Source organism: Halichoeres trimaculatus, unplaced genomic scaffold, assembly GCF_033239565.1.
Source record: "Halichoeres trimaculatus isolate MK-OKI-2021-1 unplaced genomic scaffold, fHalTri1.1 fHalTri1_scaffold_11, whole genome shotgun sequence".
NCBI classification, from domain to species: domain Eukaryota; kingdom Metazoa; phylum Chordata; class Actinopteri; order Labriformes; family Labridae; genus Halichoeres; species Halichoeres trimaculatus.
In genome coordinates, this window is record NW_027437189.1 from 35,890,832 (window position 1) to 35,910,169 (window position 19,338).

General features: G+C 42.1%; 1 protein-coding gene across 1 annotated transcript; it reads left to right on the top strand.

Annotated features, from left to right (window-relative positions):
• The first annotated feature begins 3,812 nt into the window (after positions 1 to 3,812).
• LOC141799537 (zinc finger protein PLAGL2-like) lies at positions 3,813 to 18,556 on the top strand. The gene is made up of 2 exons (XM_074681802.1): positions 3,813 to 3,987; positions 11,564 to 18,556. Exon 2 carries the CDS (start codon positions 12,011 to 12,013, stop codon positions 13,301 to 13,303), a length of 1,293 nt encoding a protein of 430 aa, XP_074537903.1. The 5' UTR covers positions 3,813 to 3,987; positions 11,564 to 12,010; the 3' UTR covers positions 13,304 to 18,556.
• The last annotated feature ends 782 nt before the right edge of the window (positions 18,557 to 19,338 follow it).

The window sequence follows — 19,338 nt, forward strand, 5'->3', positions numbered from 1 at the left end:
CAAACAACATTTCAGAGGAGGAAAAAAGAAGAATTCAGTATCTGGTGGAAAAACCCTAATTTTAGCCTTTATGTGTTTTGGCATGCTTTCTTCTTTCGACATTGTTGTTGGGTGTTTTATCCACTCTGTACTCAAAAATTTAAGCCACTCATTTTCAACTATGAGCACCAAATTTATAAGTGTATTTATTAGTATTTCACATATATGTTCAAATTCATCAAACATTTGAATGGATAATGGTGTAAATTTGCCTTATACAAGCATAGGTATTTTTTGTAATGTGTATGTTTTTATTGTTATTGTTTATTTTTAATCTATGAGACTAAAATTTGTCTTTTGCATTTCATGAAGTAAAACTAAGCAGTGGAGATGTCTCCAGACAGATGGGCATACCTCTGCAGGTGAGGCCAATCAAGGTTGATGAGTTGACAGGTGATCAGTCCAACAGAAGTTTTGACTTTTTACCACAAGACTTCTCTTAAGTCATCTGATTTGGCAACTTCTCTGCCATTTCACCCTGTTATCAATAATTTCAAAATTCAATCTATAATTGTTGACTATCAATAAAGGAAAATAAACTTATTTCAGAACTCCTAATTTTCCATTTCCCAAAGTTTAGAAAGGGGGTTTTCATCCAAAGGTTTGCTTTGATGGTTTTATCCTAAAATTTGCAGTGTGATGTTTTTTTTTATTCAACAGTCTGCAGTGATGGTTTTATTTTTTAAAGTTTGCAATGATGTTTTCATCTGGAAGTTTGCAGCAGGGGTTTCTACCCTACAGTTAACAGTGGTGTTTTTCATCCTACAGTATGAGGTGGTGATTTTCTTTCTTAAGTTTGCAGTAGTGTTTTTACCTTACAGTTTGCATTGGTGTTTTCACCTTACAGACTGCAGTGTTGGTTTTCATCCTTAAGTTTACAGTGGTGGTTTCATTCTAATTTTTTGTGGTGATGTATTTCATCCAGCAGTTTGCAGCAATGTTTTTCATCCTACAGTTTGCAGTAGTGGTTTTACCTTTAGGTTTGCAGTGGTGGTTTTTTCTCTTGGTCTGCAGTGGTGGTTTTTATCTATGGGTTTGCAGTGGTGTTTTTTATGTTTGGGTTTGAAGTGGTGTTTTTTATGTTTGGGTTTGCAGTGGTGGTTTTTATGTTTGGGTTTGCAGTGGTGGTTTTTATCTTTGGGTTGCAGTGTTGGTTTTTGTATTGGTTTGCAGTGGTGGTTTTATCTTTGGGTTTGCAGTGGTGGTTTTTATCTTGTGGTTTGCAGTGGTGGTTTTTATCTTGTGATTTGCAGTGGTGGTTTTTATCTTGTGGTTTGCAGTGGTGGTTTATTTCTTGGTTTGAAGTGGTGGTTTTTATCTATGGGTTGCAGTGGTTGTTTTTTTATTTTGTGGTTTGAAGTGGTGGTTTATCTCTTGGTCTGCAGTGGTGGTTTTTATCTTTGGGTTTGCAGTGGTGGTTTTTATCTTGTGGTTTGAAGTGGTGGTTTTTCTCTGGGTAGGCAGAAGTGGTTTTTATCTTGGTTTGCAGTGGTGGTTTTTATCTTGTGGTTTGCAGTGGTGGTTTTTATCTTGGTTTGAAGTGGTATTTTTTTCTCTTGGTTTGAAGTTGTTGTTTTTTATTTATGGGTTGCAGTGGTGGTTTTTATCTTTGGGTTGCAGTGGTGGTTTCTGTATTGGTTTGCAGTGGTGATTTTTTCTTTGGGTTGCAGTGGTGGTTTCTGTATTGGTTTGCAGTGGTGGTTTTATCTTTGGGTTGCAGTGGTGGTTTTTGTATTGGTTTGCAGTGGTGATTTTATCTTTGGTTTGCAGTGGTGGTTTTTGTATTGGTTTGCAGTGGTGATTTTATCTTTGGTTTGCAGTGGTGGTTTTTGTATTGGTTTGCAGTGGTGGTTTTATCTTTGGGTTGCAGTGGTGGTTTTTGTATTGGTTTGCAGTGGTGGTTTTTATTTTTAGGTTTGCAGTGAGCTTTTTAACCTAAAGTTTGCCAACATGGTTTCCATGTTAATGATGCCTTGAGAAGGATCTGTTTTAATTGCACTCCCTGGCTACCTTGTGGCCTGGAGTCTAATGCACACTGTTGTTAATTACTTTTAGCAAAGTGGGTGTTTGTTTTGAAATTAAATTGAGAACGAATCAAAGTGTTTTTTTCTTTTTTCAAGACAACTTCATACTGGATACAACACACCAAGGTAAGGTATTTATCAGTTTAGTTACGTAGCACTATGGTTTGAAACTTGTCATCAAAGCACTGGTGGTAGCCAGTGCTTTGTTTTATGGTGCAGTCTGCTGGGGAAATAGTTTAAAGCAGAAGGACAAGAGGCGACTGGAAAAACTGGTGAAGAGAGCTAGCTCCGTGGTTGGATCCAGTTTGGACTCACTGGAGGCTGTGGTGGAAAGGTATACACAGAAGAAAGTGGAGGCCATCATCCGTCACTCTGATCACCCACTTCACAACATCATAGTCCAGAGGATCAGCAGATTTGGACGTCTTACCTCTGTGCGCTGCAGGACCGAGAGGTACCGAAGATCATTCCTCCCTGCAGCCATCAGAGTGTACAATTCTTTGCTTGGAAGAGAGCCCGAACAACTTGAATTTCCCTCCGGGGATTAATAAAGTATGTCTTATCTTATCTTATCTTATCTTATCAAGCAAACATTGTAGTAGCCAGCTATATGTAGCGTAATCGGCAGCCTGGTGCTCTGATGTATCTGTAGGCTAACATGACAACAAGTTAACACATCTAGTTTGTAAGTAGTTTAGTAGCTGTCTATATTTAGCTGGCAGCCAGGTGCTCTAAGACATGTTTGTAATGTGTAGCGTTAGTGAATCCTGGTTCTGTCCTGCCAGTCATCTACCATGCAGAGCTACCTTAACCTCACTCTTCGTTTTATTGATAGACTCTCAAGTTTGAACAGACCACTGCAGAATAACTGCTGACTGTGGGTTGGAGGCCACATTATCATAAACAATTTAGCCCCTGTGTTAGCCTTTAGCTGTATCTCTCTCCTGTTTATCTTCTCTTCTGTCCTTTTTCTGTCTGACAGTTAGGCTCCTTTGTGCACCATCACTACTAAATTAATCATAGAAATTGTTTTCAGCAATGAAAGACGAATAAATCTGTGTTTTATCTGTTATCTCTACAAAACCTCGTCAGCTGGCGTGGTTGTCATAGAGACCAAGACGTGCTGTAAATCAGTCTGGTCCTGGTCGGCCACAGAGGCTAAGAAATAGCAAGTAAAATTAAACTATAAGCTGCAATATTGGGGCTGATAATCTCAATTTAAAGTGTGGATTGCTATCAGGCATACATATTTAGAAGGGAGACTTTTTAAAGATCACTTTCAAACTCCTCAAAGCTCTTTTAAAGTTTGCAGTGGTGGCTGTCATCTTTAAGTTTGCAGGGATGTTTTTGTCCTATGATTTGCAGTTGCAATGTTATTCTTGCAGTTTGTAGTGATGGTTTTATCCTAAAGTCTAACGAAATAGTTTCCATCTTAAAGTTTGCAGCAATGGTTTTTATCATACAGTTTGCTGTTGCAATTTTTATCTTACATTTTGCAGTGGCAATTTTTATATTGCAGTTTGCAGTGATGGTTTTATCTTACGATTTGCTGTTGTGGTTTTTATCTTACAGTCTGCAGTAATGGTTGTATCTTTCAATTTGCAGTGATCGTTTTTATCTTACAGTCTGCAGTGATGGTTGTATCTTTCAGTTTGCAGTCGTGGATTTGTCTCTTAGTTTGCGCAGATGTTTTCATACAACAGTTTGTCGGGGTGGTTTTATCCTCAATCAAGCTCCTCTTAGTACTGCTGGAGTTCCTCTGAGCCCGGGGCGTGACGTCACTCTCCCAGAATGCATGGCTTCCAGCGCGGCGCCCAGCAGCGGTCCAGGCCTGGACTCTGACAAACATCTTTAAAACTTGTTTAAAATGTCGATGTGGAGGCGGAATAAAGGCAGGGCGAGCAGCTGGACGGAGGCTCAGTCGGTAAGTTGGTTCTGTTGGAGTCTGTGTTTGTGAACTCGAGCTGCGGGTTAACTCCGCTCGGTAAAAACATGGAGGAGTCAGATAGTTAGCTCCCCGCAAGACAAACTCCGATACAACTTAGTGAAGCGCTCATCTTTTGTTTTTTAACCACCATGCTTACTTGGTTTTCTCTCTGACCCCACACACAGCTTTTCAAACACAACCTGGAGGCTTCACTCAACTTCTAACCCATTTACTAGCATGCCAAAACCCAGTGTGTAACCTAATTTGGCCTCCGCCGCCGAATTTAGTGAGCGCAGCCTGGCTAGCAGTCAAAATTAGCCCCGGTGCGGTAATGACCCAGTCCCACCAGTCTCCACCAGTTTACACATCGTCTCTTTGCTGAAGCCCTCTTTAGTTCATGCCCAAATTTTCTTCAACTTTGTCTCGACCCCGCTGAGGAAGTATTTTAACAGTTAGCTCAACTTTATCGGCAGAGTTTACGCAGAGAAGTGTGGAGATGGAAGCTTCATGGCAGCTCCATGTTAGGGACCCACAAGATGGCACTACCATCCCCTCTCAGCTCACTCCCCATGCGAACTCTTCATGTCGACAAAAACCAGCGTTTTCGCTGAGCGTACCTCGCCTTTAGTGACTGAAAATGTCACACAGAGTTATAACAGGTAATGGAAACACTTTTGTGAGTTACGAAAACTACACCAGAAAGACAGCATTTTAAAGACACTCAAAGACATTTGAGGTTACGTTGCATAACGCATTGAAATATCTCTGAAGATTAATCTGTCTTATTTAGACAGCAGGAGATGTCACTTTGACCTTTCTCCTCATTGAAATAGAAATGTTTTAGTGGGGAAGTTTCAACTCCATGTGCTGAAACCACAACAGAAAAACACTTTTTTCAGTAGGGATGCCCACATGTCTAATTATTGAAATCAGTTAGGAGAGCCATGTAATCAAGAGCAGTGGTTCCCAACCTTTTTTGTCTTGTGTACCCCCTGCTCCTTTTTGTCATTTAAATACCCCCTCACACATGTATGTTGATGGTTCTTCAAAGGTGAATGTAACACAACTGATCATTCAATTATAATAATCTTATCTCCTTAATTTGAACGTATAATTCTCTGGCATTTTCTTCTTTTTCAACCCAAAACAAACAAACAAACAAAAGCAATATATTGTCTTGAAATAAAAAAAGGTTATACATATATATATATATATATATATATATATATATATATATATATATATATATATATATGACTCTTTTAGTATTTGCCACAAACAGTTGAATAATTTTCCTTTGGAAAAGCATTTAAACTTCAAAGATCAGGAACAAAACACATAAAATAATATTCAGACTCACTATTGCAGTTTTCCTTTTTTCATCAGTCATCTGAGGTTTGTTCAACAAAAGCTGGAGGAAAATTCCTCGGTGGAGTTTTAAAGAATGAGAGGATAGAGAGGCAAACTGTAACTTCTATCCCACATAGAGCAGAAAGGTGACTCCTGTATGCGCGGGAGGAGGATTAAGGATCAGTTGATGTATAATATGAATTCACAGCGCCAACCACCCTATGTGGTTCATATTTCCTATTATCTTTATCCTGATCAGCATGACAGTTCCCACACACTGATCAGGATGAAGATTAAAGTAATTATGAACCACACAGAGTGACAATGGGCCCTTCTGGTTGTGCTCACTTTATATACAGATATAAATTTGGGATGCATCGATCTTATCAAAATCTTAAGACCAGTTGAAAAATTGCTAGAATTTACCTTTTGCACATTTGGATCTTTATGAGGTTTTAAGTAGAGGCACAAGATGCAAAAGCAAGAAGGGGGAGTGTGACACAAAGCACTTTGAAAAAAGTAATTTATTGAAAACAAGAAGTAAACTAAAATAGGCTGTTTATCAGCTGATCACAAGTTTAAGACCATCGCTCAAAAGTGACAAAAAAAACCTCTCCAAACCTGAAAAAAAAATCTCAGTAGGACTCAGTAATGAGCAGCTCCACCATTTTTGTTAATCAGTTCAAAAATGGGTCTGGGCATGCTTGATGGGAGTCTTTCCAGGAAGCTTTTGGGAACATTGCTCCAAGTGGTGAAGATGGCTTCACAAAGGGCATCAACTGTCTGGAACTGATGGCCATTTTTATAATTTTCCCTTGCCATCCATCTCCAAATGTTCTCAATTGGATTTAAATCAGGGGAACATGTGGGATGGTCCAAAGAGTGATGTTATTCTCCCTGAAGAAGTCCTTCATCTAGCCAGCATTGTGACATGCAGTGTTGTCCTGTTGAAAAACCAGCTGTTACCACACAGACCAGGGCCCTCAGTCATGAAGGATGCCCGCTGCAACATCTGCACGTAACCAGCTGCCGTTTGACCACCCTGCACCACCTGAAGCTCCAGTGTTCACTGAATGAAATAGCCCCAGATCATGAAGGACCCCCTCCACTGTGCCGGGTAGAAAACATCTCAGGTGGGATCTCTTGTCATGCCAGTAACGTTGGAGCCATCTGGATCGCCAAGGTTCAATTTTTTCTCATCAGAGAATCAAACTTTTTTTCACCTTTCAATGTCCCATGATGCCCCCTGGCAAAGTCTAAACAGGCAGTTTTGTGGCGATGAAAGAGACAAGGTCTTTGAATTTTTTTTTTTGAAACCCTTTTCCTGCAGATGGTACTTTGCGAGAGGCCTGGCTTATGCAGCTTGACGATCCGACCACATTCAAGAAGAGACAGCCTCTTAGCTTTAGCCACCAGGAGGGCATGGCAGTGTGAATGCCTGACAGGAAATGAACATTTTGAGCACATTTTGGCTTTAATAGCCTGTGGTTTTAAACTTTTGATCAGGTGATAAACAACCTATTTCAGTATATATTTTTTTGATTACGAGTTCCAAATGTTTTTTGTCACAATCCCCCTTCATGCTTTTGTATATTGTAGCTCTGCTTAAAACCTAATTTAAGCTATGGTCTAAGATCAACACATTTGAAAAACACAGCCTCACTCACCCCTCCCCTCTGTGTTCCAAGATCCTGCCCCCCAGCTCGTATCGCGCTTCTTTGCCTCCTAACATCACGCCCCCTCTGACAGAGCAAGAAGCCGGCAGAAAATGTAACAAATAACACAGTCATCCTCCTTGTAGCACACAGTGGTAGCTTTTTCCATCGGACCGGCGCGATCAAAACCATGAATTAGCCGGTGAAGCAGACTAACCAGAGTTATTCAGCTGACATCTCCCACTGTGGTAAACAAAGTCATTACCTGTTCAACAGAAACTCTGCTGTCTCTGCGTCAGTCTTAAGTCCCAAATCCCTCTGCAGCTTTTTCCACCGGTCGTACATTTCTCCAGTATTCAGTCTCTGTTGGCACCTGTATCGCTCATAATTTTTCCTTGCCTCAGCCTTTTCCTTGAAACTTTTTCATTTCCTTCCATTCCCTGTGGAGGGTAACAGTAACAGCTTCCTGGTTTCGGTCTTCTCTGGCTGCATGACGCTTCGGTAGCTGAGCAGCTAGCTGACGTGAGAGGGGTAGTGGGGAAGGACGAGGTGGGACCATGGGCATGATGGTGCAAAGCGAGGGAGACAAGGGATTGGATGGACTCACGGACCAATACGAACCCCGCATGCCAGTGCGGTTCGGATTGGTCAACTAGTATGCAGCTTTGCAGCGGATATACTGAATGGATTTTTTTTGTTCTTTATATTGTGTAGATTGGACCATAGGACTATAACAGCCCTATGAACGGTGTTATTAAGATGTACAAAGCTTCCAAAGTGTACACCATAGCTTCAAGGTCCAAATGTGCAAAAGGTAAATTCTGGCAATTTTTCAACTGGTTTGATGAGGTCTATATTGACATTATGACAAATTCATCATTACAGTTTATAAACCCTAGAATAAGATGATAACAGGTTTCTGCGGCATGATCATTTACATGTAGCGGAAACCCTTCACTTTTTGCCTGGCTGCAGATAAGCCTCTGTTTTGATTTTGGTGTGGCTGTGCCACAGGTTATTTTCTCCCTCAGGAAACTAGTTGTAGGGCACACGTACCATTTTATTGACGGCTAATCTCAGTACTTCCAAGTTAAAAATAATTAATTAAATGTTTCTATGAACCCCCTGCAATGTTTTCATACCCATGGTTGGGAGTTACTGATCTAGATTACTGAACCTTCTGTCAACAAATAAAGGGAATAAATGTATTTGCTAAGCCGTGTAGTAGAAGTGACAAAGCATCTCACAACATATTCAAAGCTAAACAAGAAAACAGCAGCGTAACAGTTTTCTGACGGTATGTTTGGAGTTCCCCCTTAGGCAACATACATATTTGTTTTATTCTGTTTTCTCATCATAAATTGACTGTAGTTGTTTTCGTAGATAGCATTAGAAACAAAAGAAAGCCAAACAAAACCAAACACCAAGAAGCGCCACCCAAACAGCGTTACTTGCCTATTTTGAGCAGACAATAGTAGCATGGACCATCCTATGTACATGAGATTTTTTAGAGAATAAAAAAGCTTTTTTTTTTAAGTCCAGTGAAGATGAAGAAATAATCTATGGAACTAAAGTCAATATGGAAAGTGTGCAAATAGTGTCAATAAAACATTTGGCTGCATGTCTGCTATGGCCTCCTGTAGGAAAAAGGAAATCACTTCAGGTGTGATCTCACCTGGTGGTTCCACTGTCTGTCACTCAGTCTTACAGCAAAGCTCTGTCACTGAAGTTTGAAAACCACAAGCGAAAGAACTCTGGCTCACAGCAGATACAAGCTGAGAGATTACAACCATTTTTGGCTGTAGATGATAGATTAGACAAATATAAGCATTAGTCCTTAATGCAGCAGGCTAACCTGAAACTCAGTGTGTATATGGACAGACTTGTTAGAGCTAGCTTTAAGCTGGACTTAGCATTTGAACTGTTTCCATGTAATTTAGCTGGTTTACACCCAGGTTCTGTAGAGCTGCTGATGTGCCCCAATCATTAAATCTTATTTTGCAGACATGAAAAACGGGCTTGTTGATACAAACCTATGACATTCTATCATAATTAGGGTCCTCGGCCTAAGCCAGGGCACCTTCTAGCAAGAGCTAGTTTTACTTCTTATTTGAATCAAATAAAAACAAATGTTGTGCAAACACAACTAACCACACATATTTTGAGTAGTTTTCTGTTAAAATAGTCATCAATAAAATGATCAAGGTGTTCATCTGTGTTCTCAGAGAGATTTCTTTACCCTGACTGATGGCCCTGCTCAGAGCATGAATTATTAATGTCAAAGCTGGTCTCTGGCAGGTTTAAATACTTGATGCAAACTCGTGCACAGTTCAAAATAGACCACATCTTTTATTTATGAGCTTAGTTTGTGTTTTGTCTGTTCTATCAATCTAGGGTCCACTGACTGAGATCATAGGTGTGTTATTGTGCACTCAATGCTCATGCTCATGCTTAGCATGCTGTGCTAAGAAGTGACAGGGGCACTAAACCTGTATCAGTCACAAGACAGCTTGTGACAGATGGAAAATATCCTCATGTGCTTCAAACTGTCCATGGTGTGATGTCTTTGACAGTTAAGACTCTGCTTTTCATTCCCAATTGATTCTCTTTCTAGAGGTGTGAAAAATATTGACACAGCAATATATCGCCATACTTCGACCTGTGATAAAATATCAGTATTTCAACTCTTTATATCGAGATTTACGTTGAAATCAAAATGTATATTTTATGTGAGTTGGAAGTCCAATATGTCCTCTGCACCCCCACTGTGGTAGATGGCGTTGAAGAGCTGCTCTGCTGTATATTGCCCATAAACTGTTATAAATACAATCTTATTTAGAATATTTCATTCCTAAACTTGATGATGTGGGGTTTTGATGCCGCAAACATCAATGTTTTCTCTCTATTCTTGGGTCAGTTAGTTAAAAATAATCTAAAGTTTAATTTTTTTAGTGTAGTAGACTGATAGAATAATAATCGTTGTAATGTTTTGTGCAATATTAGATTTTTTACGAGTAACATTTGTTACACCAAGTGACATTTATCAGTTTTACCAACTGACCACGTCTTTCACTCAATAATTTCTTTACAACAGTAGTTTAATGTCACTGTAGTTTTAGTGACAAACTTGACACACGTTATGTTTTTAAGTTAAATGTTTGTATGAAACACTGCATCTGACTCAGTGGTGATTGCTCTAAGACTGCAAGGGAGATTTTTCCAGATATGGAAAAATCCAATTAAACAAATAGATTTTGATTTAGTTTTAGGATAAAGAGCTGGAAGTTATGAAATGAAATTCTGAAATTTGAAAGGTTTTGATCTTTTCATCGTTGGACTTCTTGGACTGGGGAGCATGCCACCTCACTCCTCAGCACAGCCATATTCAAATAAAAACTACTCATATAATCTTTGTCTAACCAGCCAGGGAGTGCAAAACACAAACACACTTATGTGAAGGATCATCAGGTCATTATGAGTTAGGAGAGTTTGCAGCTGTGTTGTTTTTTCTTCACCACTTTTTCTAATAGCTGTTGCAGCTCTGAGTCACAATCTGGTAATGTGGGTTGTCAGTAGGGGTGGGCGATATAGCTTCAATTTATATCACAATATTTTAAGGAAATTTGCGATAGTGTTTTTTATGATGATATGGGAAAAAACAACAACTTATTATTGGTTGCTGCTTCTGAATATCAGCATTTGTATTGCACACACATTATGGATGCCACTTTCCAATCATTTACTACTACACAAGCTTGAAATGTAAACACAGTAAGTAGGTCAGATCTGGAGGAAATCTGATGTTTCTGAGGAGGAAAAAGTTCATCTAGCAGGCAAAAACTTCATAATTCTATACGACACAACACGTTCTTTCTATAAGGACACCAGCAGAAAGGAGAAGACATAAATATGTTTTGCTGAGTGTCTGATCTTTGGTCAGCCAAACCACCTCCCCATCACTGAGGTAGCTTCTCTTTTAGGCATTAAATCATCACGTGAGGTTGATGCTGCCGTGCTACTTTCGCTCTCAGCCATTGTTGTTTTTGTACACAGCAGGAAGTGTAATACGTCATTGCGCCTCTGCATTGTAAGTATCATGAAATGACAAATTCAGATCGTCAAAGAAATGATTCCGCTATGGCACACCCCTGGTGGACAGTAATGGGAAACTTATCTTCAGTGTGTTTCACAGTTAAATGACAAAAAGGAGCTTTCTCTATCTAGAGTCTGAGATCAGTTTGTGTTATAACACCAGAGATTAATGCAGGTGTAGAGATGGCTAAAGCTCCATCATCCACACAAGAAAAACTGTCCCAAGTTTCCTGAAGCATGAAAAGTGAAAAGTCTTAATTGAACACGTCAAGCTTATTTCCACATTTTCTGAGGATACGTGATGAATAGGAACTGAACCATCTCTAGTGGTCACATAGTGAAGGCGTATTCTGCTCTCATGGGTTTTTTTGTGCTGATAACTTTGCTCATGCTGCCTTCTTCTTCCTGTGGTGTGCTGTTTGAGACGGAGGCTATGATTGGCTCAGACTGACAGTCTCTCTTCTTCCTGTTTGCAGGTCTGTAAAGATGTTGATCTGCCTCTGTGATTCAGCTGCTGTTTCTGTGGCGTTCAAGGCTGCTGAATACTAAAATAGACTGCGGACCAACACAAGAGCTCTTCTCAGGGAACACACAGACCCAGTCACTGCTTCCAAAGCTCCTCATCACCGCAACCCTTTTGGGGTTGCTATGGCAGCTGCTGTCACAGAGACCAAGTGCTGGACACAGGCTCGCCCCAGTAAGGCAGGACAGACCACTAGTCATTGCAGCAAGAGACCATCAAGCAGTCAACAAACAGCACTTAGCATTACTTCTAGCACTCTAAGTTAACAAAACGACCAGAGGTCTGCAGGCTGATGCTCGGCTCTCTGGAGAATCCTCATGAGTCTTGTCTGTGTCTGCCCCGGCTCTTGGCCAGAGTCCCCGTGCACCAGCGGAGCCAGTACTGTTCCTTCTGTTAGACCATGTTCCACCAGCAGGACCATCTGAAGAGCCAGCTGCAGGAGAGCCACGCCGCCAGCAGGCAGCTCTTCCACTGCCAGGAGTGTGGGAAGCAGTACAACACCCAGCTGGGTTACAGGCGCCACCTGGTGGCGGCCCACAGCGCCTCAGCGAACCTGCCCTGCCCAGAGGGGGCGCCGTCCCTCCTGGAGCACTTAGGCAGCCATATTGACAGGCCTCCACCTTTAGAGGGGAACACCAACGCGGCTGTGCCCGTGAGAGAGAGGAAGTATTCATGTGAGCGATGTGACCGCCGTTTTTATACACGCAAGGATGTTCGCCGTCACGCTGTGGTTCACACGGGGCGCCGTGATTTCCTCTGCCCACGCTGTGCACAACGCTTCGGCCGCAGAGACCACCTGACCCGCCACTTGAAGAAGAGTCACGCCCAGGAGTCCGGGTTACCACCTTGTGCACCCAGCACTCCTGTGCCCACGCCCACGCCTGCCGCTCAGTGCCCGGTGAAGGAGGAGCCCAGCCCCGTGACCTCTGACATGGCGTCTGTCTCCAAGGACCACATGGAGAACTACTCCAGGGACATGTACAACTCCTACCCCATAGCCAGTCCTGTTCCCGGGTTGGGCCACCCCCACGGCCTCATGCAGAGCTCCTTGTCCTCGGGCATGGGTGTGAGTCGCCACATGTCCCCTCAGCCCTCTCACCCCCACCACCACCACCTGCAGCCCCCGGTGGCTCCGCAGCAGCAGCCATACGGCAACATGGCCAGGTACCAGCACGGATCTACCTCATATCCTCGCACCGACGTGGACAGCTTCCTGCTGGACCTGCAGAGCGCCCCCCCACCTCACCTGAGCGTGGCCAACTCCTCTACCTCTACTTCTGCCTCCCCTCAGAGGGAGGTTCTGGGTGAAGGGGTGGGTGCCGGCGGCGATCCCCACCTGCTGTCCAGGAGTCCAGCCATCTCCTCCACCGAGCTGTCTTGCACCACTAACATGGACCTCGGGCCTCTCCTGGGGTTTCTTCCTTTCAGCCTGCCGCCCTACAGCCCTCACATGGGGATGGGAGGGCTCGTGATGAGCTACCCGCCTTCCACCACTGCCACTTCTTCGCCATCCTCCTCCACAGGGCTGTCCTCCCAGGCTCCAGGGCCGTTCTCCTTCTTCCAGCCTCCCCAGGCCCACGTACCCCAGGGCCCTGGAGCCCACAACCACAGCCAGCTACCTCAGGCGTACAGCAGTTCTGCTATGAGCACTTCAAGCTCCCTACCTCACTACTACCAGACCTTTCAGCAGTAAGCAGCTCTGTCCCCGTTAACGTTGCCTTCAAGTTAGCTCATGGATTTTTCAAGAAAAAGGGTAAAACATGAGAATTTGTAAAGCAAGTGTGTAACTTTAGCCTGTCAGTGCTAATGATGCTAATCTTAGTCGTTTTTGTTTTGTTAAACACAACAAATCACCTCATCAGTATTACCTCATTATTTAAAAAAGGAAGCTTGAACCTTTAAGAAGATGTAGAGAAACTCACTACAACCAAAATAGAGTAGCACCTCTTTGTTAGACCTGTTACCTTCAGTGGATGCACTTATCATTTCCCACAGATGCTGCACCATGCTGAGAGTCATCCCCTTGGGAGATCATGGACATTCCACAGTGTTAGGGACTTTTAATCCACTTTTGTATCCTGTTTTTAAAAGTCAACCTCCCTTTTCTAGAATTACTGGACCATTAGCGGCCTTACACAGAGACAGAAAGGATGGTGTTTGGGATGTACTCGCTTATATTGAGTACATGCAAAAAGATGAAAAAATACAGTCTCAACTGTTTAAGAATATGCTCTCATCCAGACATGCATCAGATGGTTTGTGAGCATACGTCAGTAGATGAAATATCTCAACATTTTAAAAAAAGTTGTAACTTTGACCCTTTGCTGATGAGTGAGGGTTCGAGTATGGGCTGAGTCTCTAAGGTGGTTAGTCACAGTTAACACCTGTTAAGCTAGGGTGCATTACTTAATCTTAAAGATACTGTAAAGGATACTGTAAAGCCTTTTATTTAAATGGTAAACTGAAAAGGCATTTATCAGAATCTGAAGTTCAGATTTCCCCTTCTGGAAAAATGTAACGGCACAGCTCTTGTTGCCAGAAATCTTTATTTGAATCCACAAGGATGTTAACTTGGTGAAGAGCTCCAATGCTACTTTGATCCTCGTTTATTGCTGCATTAAGCAGCATCACTAGATTACAGGCACTTATGTTTCTTCTACCACATGGCAGGGATGCCACGCCACATGAGGCTTTAGTAGCTGAGTTCCACTGCTCTGTATGAGTCAAAGTGATTAACATGTAATACCGTTCAGACAGGTAAAGGTTGCATAGAAGACACATCTAAGATCTCCGTGGCTCGGTGAATGAGACACGTCATGGATCATTGTGGCAGTCACCAATCATCTGTCTTTAGCTCCCCGCCATGCTTCCAGCAGCTTCTAAAAGCCTTTCTGTCTGAACCAGACCACAGAGAGCAGTGCAGTAGCTAGTTTGTCTTATTTCCTCTTTATCCACTTTGTTAAAAGGTCAAACAGAAATGTTCAGAAGCTTTGTGAAAACAGGTCACGGATCTCAGGGTTGCCACCTGTCCCTTTGAACACATGCACACCTTCTTTTCTTCCTCAATGTAGAGCACACTTAGTGGTTCATGATAATTGTCCCTGAGCTAATGGGAAACTATCAAATCTTTTTTAGTGGTGTTTAAGACTGGGATAGAGCTTTTTAGTTGGATGTAGTGTGAAAAAAGCAGTTTTCATGACGTGCAGTGACTTGAATAGTTAGTCTTTTTTTGTGCTCTATAGTTTTTGTCCTTCCATTTTAACTCGGCAGTTCAGAGCAGAGTGCCCAGGTTTGAGGGGATGCAGTAAAGGTTTTTGTTGAGTCCTTCGGAGGGCACTGAAAGTGCAGCAGTTTTACATCTCAACACCAAAGTATTAGAAGAAATCTCTTCGAATGTGTCGCAGCTTCTAAAGTCCACCTCTGTGGAAGTTTAAAATTGCCCTTAATACTCGGTCCTGGACCAAAGTTCAAAAAACCCTGTAAACTTGACGTTCTGACCCAGACTTTCCAGAGTCGCTTGGTCCTGCTCGTCACAGTGCTAAGTGGTCCCGGTCAGCCGAGGGGGTAGACGGAAGGGGAGAGAAGCCTCAAGAATTAATCTGTGCTTGTCTGCATCTCCAGTTGTTACGCACGGGGGACCATCAGTCATATCATACAGGTATGGGACGGCCCATTTAGCCATGGCGTTAGCATACATGACTGCCAAAAATCAGCCAATGAGCTAATAGCACCATGAGAGTGAGGCAGGGGCACAACATCACATGTCCTGGAAACCCTGATACAATCCAACAAATACAAGCTGCATGTGTGTACTCTGCATAAACTGAGACAAACATGGAGATGATCTAAATTTACTGTGTATCTCCACTTTGTCACTCTCTTCACTGCATGGCTGTTCTCTTTGCATATTTCATCTTAAAGGGGAAGGCATGAGCTCCATGTCCCCCTTTAAACAGCCTGACAGGTGCAGGATTCCTGCTGTTAGAGCCTGTAGTGATGGGGTCTACCTCATTCGCGTTAGCGCTCTGTTGGGCCGTTAACATGGCTCATGCGGATCCATTTTTTATTCAGCATTAGTAGAAAGACTCCATTTCCCTGGCTGATGGCAGGACGTGCATACTGGGCCTGATGATATCTCTGAAATTGAAGAACCTGGTAACTCTCCAGCTTGTCCATCTGTTAAGCATCACTACAGCATGAAGGCAGACAAACACCTCACCTGTAACCCCTCCCCCTTCCTGTGCGGTGTATAGAAATACTGGACATGTACCTGTGTGCACAAAGCTTATAAATCAGTTTCTGCACCAGAGGTCATCCACCCTTCTCCTCAACCCTAAAATCTGAATTTCATTAGGTGGCAACCCGAGCCGCGAGCTGTGACCTGGAGCTCACTCAGAATTTTACTTTAGGCTGCAGAAATCTCAGAGCTGCTCCCTGTTACTGCTTTTGTTCTTATCAAACTGGACTTTTCTAGATCTGAGCGTTGTCTAACTGTGACCTGCTTGCTGTGAATTTTTTTTCTTCTAGTTAACAAAAAGCACCATGAACTCTCCAAAGTCCTTTCAGAGCACTTCTACCCCCTTTACTTTCTTTTTACTGAATGCCGCTGTTGGTATTGACACCCATTCCTTTAAGGCTCTGGTGTTGATGGATGTCTAAAGTTTCTGATGTAATTAGGGCTAAAAAAAGGACCCCTACTCCCCCCCCCCCAAACCCTTTGTCTCGTCCCTCTCCTCCTGGCCTCCTCTGTTCAAAGCCAGAGACAGTGAGAGGTTGAACTGTTGATCAAATTCCTTCAACAGAGTCACTCTGCAGCATGACAGGAGAATTGGATCTTAGCGGCAGCCTCCCAGTCACGGACGCTCCACTGGAGAAATAGGCCTGGCGTAGTGGAGATGGAGGAGCCCTACAGCTGGAAAATGCAAGTGATTGATTTGATATTGGAAAGAAGATATTTAGAAAAGGAGGGTCAGTGGATGGTCTCTCTTTTCTGCCTTAATTCCATGAACTGTTTGTTGAAGGACTTCTCTCACTAGCACAGATACCAGCCTCCAAGTGTTGCACCAATGTCTTAAAATGCTACTGTTGTGCCTCTCTAAGAGTGTCTAACTCTCGACTGGGTTTAAGCACTTATAACATTTTCTAGCAAAGGATGAATTTGATCAGTACCTCAAACACACAGAACTGTGCGTTTCTGTTTTTTATTTGTTTTTGCTTTTAGTTGTTTTTGGCTCCTACTTGTGCCATTAGATTGAAACTATAAAAGGTAGATTTTATGAATCTAAACTCTTTATCTAGCAGCAGACATTGACATTATAATTCAGTCAAACTTTCTACCTCTACCTTGTCATATATCTTTCTGCAAAAAAAACAATTGAGTTAGTTTTAACCTGTAATAATTTGGCAGTGTCACCAGGCTTGAACATGGGGATGTGTTCAGAAGCTCAACTTTGAAGGGACTGGGTACACAGAAGTCCTGGTGGTGTATTCCAGAGTCAAACATTGTTCTCTATACTTGCCTTTAATGATATTTCTACTTATTTACTACCTCAGAGAAGTGACAGGCAACTGTCCATCTAACTGCAGAGAAAATGTCTGTGTAGAGTTTTATTTTTGTCAGAGGAAGCACATGTACTTTGTAGCTCCATAGTTTTTTACTGAGATTAGCTCACAGCAGGATGATGTGTCTTAGCGCAAGAAGTACCAGTTACACTGCATTTGTGATGTTCTAACACTGTGTCTCTGCCTCTTCAGTCTGGAATGCTAACTGTTTATGAATCTGGGCCTCTCACAGGAAAAATTCCCCAGTCATGTGCTGGAATGTGAAGATGACACTTTGGTTTCCTGGGTGTTAACCTGGGGCCAAGTGCTGCAGCTGGGCCTAGCCCCAGGTGGAACATAACAGTGATGCCCTGTTTGTGCTACACCTGGGTGAAACTTTTCATCTGAGGATGGATCAGGTTTACGTCTGTGATACAGGACCTGTTGGCTTATTTAAGGTATCGCAAACAGGAAGTCACAAACCTTAAAAATGCGTCAGCGCAGCGTCATGTTTTCAGAGTAAAGTATTAAAAGGCATCCAGATAAGAGAGAATAAACCATGACAGATCTCAGTGGCAGATTTTTAAGTCTTGTTCTCTGACAAGCCCTATGTAAAATGATTGAGGAGCTCTTCCCTCAGCTCTGACTTCTGCAGTGCTTTCCTCGCTCTGCAGGTGCCAGGTAAGCTCAGGTTTTATTTACATTTAGCTTTCGGCTCTGAGATGTCAGCAGAGTTTAGTCCTGTGAGTGTAAAGGATTATAGTTATGGTTTCGATGCATCAAAACAAGGTTTTTGGTACCAGAGCTCCCAGATTTGCCTGTCTGTTTTTGGTCTGTTTAAACAGCCTACCTTTCTGTGCACAGCTCCATGAGTGGCAGTGTCTCGCTGTCCTAATCTGTGTGTTTCTCACCATCTATTCATTTTCAGACCCACCGCTCTGAAGATGTGCTCATGGATGTGTATGATAAAACCAGCTATGATGAATCAGGGTGGGTCCACTGGGTATAACTTAAGTCCAAACCTAAACGGTGGCCAGTTCATTCAGTTATAGGAGCAGTGGCTTGTGAAACATATTCTGAAGAGATAACTCTCATTTGGGTGAAGAAAAAGGACCTTGCTTGTTGTTATCAGGCTGAGATCTTATTGATCCTACCTTTAAAGATTTGAGAGAGCGTATATCTTGTTGACATATCTTGTTGACATATATTGAAGCGCTCCAGGCTGAATGCAGAGGCACAGAGCAGATCATGATTCATTTCACTAAATAACCGGTCAGTACCGTGTTGCCTGCATTGAGGTGGGCTCTGAGAACCTCTGAGATGCAGGCTTCACCACCTTTTAATTTAGATAAGTTTTGCATTAGGTGTTTGTATTATCACTTAATAGGTTAGAAGACAGTTGAAAGAAAAGGAGTTGTCATTTTCTGATTGTCTGAACATAAAGTAATACAAAATAAAGAAATCTTTAGATTTACCCTGTGTCTGTCTTTGACTTGAAGTGAGTTAACTTCCAAATGCTTGACTCTACTAAAATTTAGCGTCAGGTCATTTTTGGAACAGTGAAATTCAAACTGAAGGTGTTAACCAGATTATAAACTTTATTGAAGTGGGCATGATTTAAACCAAATTAAGAGGCTTATAGAAGATAAAGGACGAATGCTAAGGCCACGAGCGCTCGTACTCGGCTGCAGGTCATATTATGAAAGTACGATGTACAGAAACAATAAGGTCTTCTGGAGCTACACTGCGCACACAAGCTGACAGCGTTTACAGATAAAGGAACCTACAAGACTCATTTAAGGTTCAGTCACTTTAAGTAGATTGAGATGAAATAAACAAAACAGTGACTCCTATGGGTGGATGTTTTTAAAATTGGTTTAAGGAATAATCTGACAAACACTAATCTCAGTGAAACATGTCTGCACATACCAAACCCTGAACGAGGCAAGCATCCTCTGAATTCTATACATTGTAATCTGTACTTGAACATGTACACATATATCAACATTTATTTGGCTGGATTATGTGTGATATTACTGATTCTACATGATTGCATTCAGGCCTACTTTATTATAATATTACAATATTATATGACTTTATAATAACTACTACGAATGAATGTGTTATTTTGATAAATTGACTCCTATATTGCACATTGATACTGATATCTATATTGATCTTCATTTA

Bases quoted from the DNA above. Each gene is read 5' to 3' on its own strand.
- LOC141799537 (XM_074681802.1), top strand. From the start codon at position 12,011: ATGTTCCACCAGCAGGACCATCTGAAGAGCCAGCTGCAGGAGAGCCAC.